We start from the raw sequence: 6,806 nt of genomic DNA on the forward strand, positions 1-6,806 counted from the left end.
TCATTCAGTCAAAATGATATAAATATTAGCAATCCATATTGACTAAATAATTGCTTAAGTCATGTTCTAATTAATTTTGTATTCAACATTTTTGTGTAATTCATACTATATCCCAGTATGTTTATAGGTGACATGCATTCATATTAATATTTAAACTTTATTTTATGCAGTAAAAAAAAATTATCAATTTAAAGAAAAAATTACATATAGATAGGTATAAAAATTTCAGTTCTATTTGCAACGAGTCTCCAAATACACCGTGTATCCCATTAAGTGGTATCTAGCCTCTTACTTCTCCAATTACATCTATGAATATATTTCTTTGATAAAACTAAAATGTCTTATCAATTTGTATGACAGTTGTGTAGATTCAGATAGGAGAAAGTATGAGCAAGAATAACAATACACACTCTAAGAATGTTTTTTGCAGTGAAGTTTATAGTACTGTATGGACAAAAATGCTCCATATGCTATTAGTGTGGATATCCTTCATACATGATATCCAGTATGCAGAATCCTTTCTCAATTAAATAGAACATGTGTCTTCTCAGTGTCACAAACAAAAAGCATCTGTGTTATTGATGGATTTAGGGAAGCCACGATTGTTTGTGGTACGATGGATTAAGCATTGGTCTATTAACTGCAAGTTTGGTGTTTCAAACCAAATGCCCCTCCAAGGAAGTAAGCTGTGCCTGTCTGCTGTAAAGTTTTAGAAACCCTTAGGAACAATTAGTTTCTTTCTTATAGCATAGCAATGAATTGGAATTGATTAGATGGCAGTGGGTAGTAAAGTAGCCTAAAACAGAATGTGTGAGCAGGCTCAATAAACAGAATTCAAAACAACCTAACAGCAACCAGGAAATAAACATTCATGTGCACATTTTTATATAGCAACTTTTAGAATCTGTAAGGTGTCAGACCCAAGCACAGTTTTCTTGATCTTGGTTATATTTTAATTTACTAAGGTTGAGGTTCAGCACCATCATTCCAAGCATCTCCTAAAATAATCATAGTCTGGTTTGGATTAAGCGTGTACTAATATAAGAGAGGAGTCCTGGTGTGGTGTTATGGGCCAATGCGTCAGACTGCAAAGTCAAATGAACTGCAAGGTCAGTGGTTCAAGCTCACCAGCTTCACCTTGAAAACCCTAAGAAGGGTCGCTATGGGTTAGAATTGACTCAACGGCACTTAACAACAACAGCAATATAAGAGAATAAGGAGCTCTGTTAACACAGTGGTTATGAATCAGGCTGCAGGCCGCAAAGTCAGCAGTTGGAAACTACCAGCTGTATCACGGGAGAAAGATGAGGTTTTCTGCTCCCGTAAAGATTTACAGCCTGTAAACCCTATGCAGGGTCGCTGTGAGTCGGAACTGACTCCATGGCACATAACAACAACAACAACAACAACAACAACAATATAAGAGATTAAGTAGAGGGATAACTCTATGTTTGAAGGAAAAGAAATAGATTTTCCTTTGGCAAGAATTTTGTAGTCAACTTAAGTAAACCAACTTTCATGGCCTTGTTTCTCAGGCCATATATAATTGGGTTAAGGGATGGGGGCAACATAATATAGAATGCAGATAGAATGAGATCAGTGAAGGACGCAGATGCTAAAATAGGTTTTAGATAAGCAGCAAAGGCAGTTGAGAGGAATAGTATAAAGACTGCTAAGTGTGGGATACAAGTTGAGTAAGCTCTTGACTGTCCTTCTGTGGATGGAATCTTCCTTACAGTGGAGAAGATGTAAGTGTAGGAGATGATGATGCAAATTAAGCAGCAGAAACTTAGTACTGTATTAATGAAAAGGAGGGCAATCTCTGCAGTTATGTGCTCTGAACACGAAATAGCTAGCAACTGGGGAATATCACAGAAGAAATGATGAATTTCAAGGATTTCACAATAAGATAAAGTAAAGGTAACTGCTGTGTGTATCACAGACAACAAACCACCGCTGAGGCAAGAGAAAAACGCCATTTGCACACAAGTGCCCATGTTCATGATGACGTTATAGTGTAGAGGGTGACAGATGGCAGCATAGCGGTCTATGGACATCACTGTAAGGAGGAACAGCTCTGTGGCTGCTGAAAATGCCACCAGAAAGACCTGGATGACACATCCAAGGAAAGAGATGTAGTTGCTTTGGGTCAAGGAGTTAATGATAGTTTTGGGTACAACAGCAGAAATGAGGCAAATATCAAAGAGGGAGAGATTCCTTATGAAGAAATACATTGGTGTGTGGAGGCATGGGTCCAAAGATGTTATGGCAATAATGAGACCATTTCCCATCATGGCTTCCAGGTATATTACTAAGAACATTGCATCTAGTAAAATCTCAAGCTTCCGTGGTCCAGCAAAACCCATGAGAATAAATTCTGTGACTGTTGATATATTGTTCATTCTTCATAGAAAATTCTGTATTAAAATACAAAACAAACAAACAAATATATATCTGGCATGACTGTAGGAACAAGAATATTATGTGTTTCTATATATAATGTTCAACACATGTTAACCAATTAAAGTAAGATCTTTAATAATAAATGTTCCCCATTTGTGAAAAACAAAATCTTTCATTGTTCATATATACTCTTTATTATTAAGTTTTCTTTTTCGGTGTCTAAATTTATCATGCATTCCTGCATATAAACAGACTGTTTACTATAATACTTCGTATCATCAGATTTGCATAAATAAGGGCCCTGTGGATCTGAAAACTGAATCAAAACTTGTACTTTATATGAAGTGAGGGGAAAACCATGGACTCTTCCTTTTGCCCATTTGATAGTTTACTTCCATTTTTCTTTGAGATTTTTGTGTATCAGTTAAAATGATCAATATTTAAATTTTATTTTAATGTATTTGTCTTACATGTAAACACTTCTATATTTTATATTAAGTTCCTTTTTCTTACAGTAGCTCTGGTAGTATAATGGATTACCAGCTGAAATTTATCCTGTATTTTCTGAGGTTTTTAGATTGTTGTTTCTAATTAATTATATACCTTATTCCAGAGTTTATTTTTACTTCTGTGCTTCCTTAATCCTTTCCCTGTCAATCTCATAAGCTTTGAGGTATGCAGTTGGCAGTTTATGTGTTCATTTTATATATTCTTAAAACTCTAATGGATGGATAGATAGACAGGTATACGTTGTTGGTGTTAAGTGCCATTGAGTCAGTTCCGACCCATAGCGACCCTGTTTAGGGTTTCCAAGGAGCAGCTGGTGGGCTTGAACCGCTGACCTTGCAGCTCAAATGGCTTTACAGTCTGGCTCATTAACACATAGCGCCAAACCAAGACTCCAGACAGGTAAATAGGTATGTATAAATATACACACAAATTATTTTTAATGTTTATTATTGCTAGTCAAAATAAAGATAAAAGAAAGGATACAATTTTCTTTCTAAAATGTTATTTTTGTTTTCTTCATCTGTAGTCTAAATTCTAAATCCCTGTTTGCAATCCAATTTACTTAGATATTCTAACTCCTTCCCAATTTTAATTGCCTGAAAGTAATCATATATCAATTAATTTCTACACAGTTATCTACTGAAATTATACTTCATCTACCCTTTGGACAGAAAGGCATTTTTTTTTTTTTTAGTTTGTAAATATATGCATTTGTATTTTTGGCACACTGGTGATGCCAAGGATCTATTAACCACAAAGTTGGTAGCTTGAGCCAATCAGCATTATAGCAGAGAAACATAAGGCTTTCTGCTCCAATGGAGACTTACAGCCTATACAGCATGAAAATTCTATATAGCATCATTATGAATCAGTACCTACTCAAGTCACTTAACTAAGACATAAATATGTATATTATATATATCATTTTTATGTTGTTGTTGTTGTTAAGTGCCGTCGAGTCGGTTCCGACCCATAGCGACCCTGTACAGGGTTTCCAAGGGTGTAAATCTTTACGGGAGTAGAAAGCCTCATCTTTCTCCCGCGGAGCGGCTGGTAGTTTCGAACTGCTGACTTTAAGGTTCGCAGCCCGATTCGTAACCACTATGCTACCAGAGCTCCTTAGACCATGATATTATACATAGATTATATAATGTATATTATAACATGCATTTTATAGACATTTGTTGTTGTTAAGTACCGTGGAGTCGGCTTCGACTCATAGTGACCCGGCACACCGTTTCCAAGGCTGTAAATCTTTATGGGAGCAGACCGCTTCATCTTTCTCCCGCGGAACCGCTGGTAGTTTCGAACTGCCGACCTTGAGGTTAGTAGCCCGATTCGTAACCACTACGCTACCAGAGCTCCTTATTTATTTATTTTTTTTAGATCATATATCGTATGTATGCATATATACATATACGCATACATATTATTGTTGTTGATAAATGCCTTTGAATTGGCTCTGACATATAGCAACCCCGTATATGGTTTCCAAGGAGCAGTTGGTGAGCTTTAATAGCTGACCTTGCAGTTCAAACAGCATTGCTTTCCAGAACATTAACCCACACTATCACACCAGGATTCTATATGTATATACACACACACACACACACACACACACACATATATGTGTGTATGTATATACATATATGTATGTATGTTGTTGTTATGTGCCGTGGAGTCGGTTCCGACTCATAGCGACCCTGTAAGGGGTTTCTGAGGCTGTAAATCTTTACGGGAGCAGAACGTTTCATCTTTCTCCCACGGAACAGCTGGTAGTTTCGAACTGCTGACTCTGAGGTTCACAGCCCGATTTGTAACCACTACACTACCAGTATATGCATATATATAATCTTTGTCTATGTTTATATGGGTATCTTACATAAATATTATTTTCTAATAGCATATTTGAGACAATTAATCTGCCAATATTTATGGTTTATTATTATTTCTCCATTTTTTTACTATCTCTCTATATCCACTTTAATAATTATAGTTATTCAACATAGTGGAAAGGTTAAAGATAATGATGTTTTGGGAAAAGGTTGGATAAATTAAATCTATAATACTCTATTCACTCTGGTGGTGGTGGTGTGCCAATGAGTCGATTCCAACTCATAGTGACCCTGCATAAGCTACTACTGTGTCTGTGAATCTTTAACGGAGCAGGAAGTCTCATCTTTCTCCCACTAAACAACTGGCAGTTTTCAACTACTGACCTTGAAGTTAGCAGCACGACTCTTAATCACTACATGACCAGAGCTCATGTTATACACCCTACTTATGTTCTCTTCCTATAGGATCATTAGGAGTCAGAATTGACTGTATTACAGTGGTTTCTGTGTACTTGTAATGGGCAGAGTAAAAAGTAGTATGCATTATGTATGGGTGTTTGTCACTTTCTATAGTGTGTCTTTGTTTAACTATACCTACATTAAAGGAGGTCTGGTAGCATAGTGGTTATGAATCAGGCTGCAAACTGCAAGGTCAGCAGTTCAAAACCACCAGCTGCTCTGCGGGAGAAAGATGAGGCGTTCTGCTCCCATAAAGATTTACAGCCTAGGAAACCCTGTGCAGGGTCGCTGTGAGTCGGAACCGACTCCACGGCACACAACAACAACAACATTAAAGAAACAATTTCTTTAAAATAGGATTCCCACCTCCCCTTATTTTGGTTTAAGTTTCTGAACTGTTCTCTGAATAGCATGAGCTCAATTCTATGTCTCCTATTTTATCCCATGAATAACATACATTGATGAATTGCCTACTATTTTTAAATGGACGCTAGAGTGGGATGAAAAGCAATTTCAGGAAACTTGATTACAGGAAGCTTGTAAGGCTGTCTGCAACCTATAACTAATTGGAATACCTAAAAGGAATTCTAGAACTTGCCCAATGAAATAGGTCTCTTGCAGAACCTTTACAAGGTATAGGACCTTAGGTGGAATCCTGAGCCCCATCCAGAACCTTCTGAGGTGAGCCGTTCCCAGAAGAAAGGACAAGCAGACCAGCATACAACAGCTTAAGTGACAGAAGATACAACTTCAAAGAAAGATCATCAGGAAAAACCCAAAACAAAAATGGTAGTATGATTGGTTACTACATGAATAAGCAAGTTGTTTGCAGGGAAGCCACCAATACATGAATAAGCAAGTTGTTTGCAGGGAAGCCATCAAAGCAAGCAATCAAGTCCCCATATGACAAATCCCCTTCTAAGACTGAAACTAAAAGGGAACACATGAGCTGACATGCAAGCTTGCTGCTGCCCATGTTGGTCTAATGATGATTGGAAGAGGAGGAAAGGCAGCAATGAAGAAACAGGCTGAGTTCACCATGGTCCATAGACTCCCATTGACCTGGAGATGAGAGAGAGAGGAGGTGAGACCTGGGGATACCTGAGCCGATGGACAAGGACATAGCCACAGAGGACTAGAGCTGAGAGTGAAGCCTCCAGCTGATATGAATTGAGGGGAGATGCACATAAACAATCACATTTGCAGATAGTACCCGTGTGACCCAGCCTCGATGGCTTAGTAATAAGAATTTGACTAGGGGAGGATTAAAAAACAAATAAACAAACAAACAAATAATTTTTAATAAAGGAAATGAGGGCTAATTGTTACAATTTGATTGACCTATACTCTTGGAGGTAGTAGCTCAAAATACCAACAGAAAGGGAAGGAGTCTTGACATCAAATATTAATACTACCTCCTCTGTATACAGGGTAGATGGGGACAGGCAACTTAGACATTGGCTACCCAAAATGAGGGCGTGATAAAGGCACAAGGTGACTGGCTTACAAGATTTCAAGAGGGAGTTTAGGTTAAGAGAGTGTGGGAGAAGATAGAATCCTCACTAAATAGTTTTCATCTTGTCTAGATGGAGATGGGAA

At 37.6% G+C, this 6,806-nt stretch overlaps 1 protein-coding gene across 1 annotated transcript; it reads right to left on the bottom strand.

Moving 5' to 3' along the window:
- Nucleotides 1-1,445: 1,445 nt before the first annotated feature.
- LOC102810593 (olfactory receptor 14A16-like) lies at nt 1,446-2,402 on the bottom strand. Its single transcript, XM_006877528.1, has one exon. It carries the CDS (start codon nt 2,400-2,402, stop codon nt 1,446-1,448), a length of 957 nt encoding a protein of 318 aa, XP_006877590.1.
- Between the last annotated feature and the right edge of the window lie 4,404 nt (nt 2,403-6,806).

The sequence above is a fragment of the Chrysochloris asiatica genome, unplaced genomic scaffold (assembly GCF_000296735.1).
Source record: "Chrysochloris asiatica unplaced genomic scaffold, ChrAsi1.0 scaffold00520, whole genome shotgun sequence".
Lineage (NCBI taxonomy): Eukaryota > Metazoa > Chordata > Mammalia > Afrosoricida > Chrysochloridae > Chrysochloris > Chrysochloris asiatica.

Coding starts and splice junctions, on each gene's coding strand:
- LOC102810593 (XM_006877528.1), bottom strand. CDS start 2,402: ATGAACAATATATCAACAGTCACAGAATTTATTCTCATGGGTTTTGCT.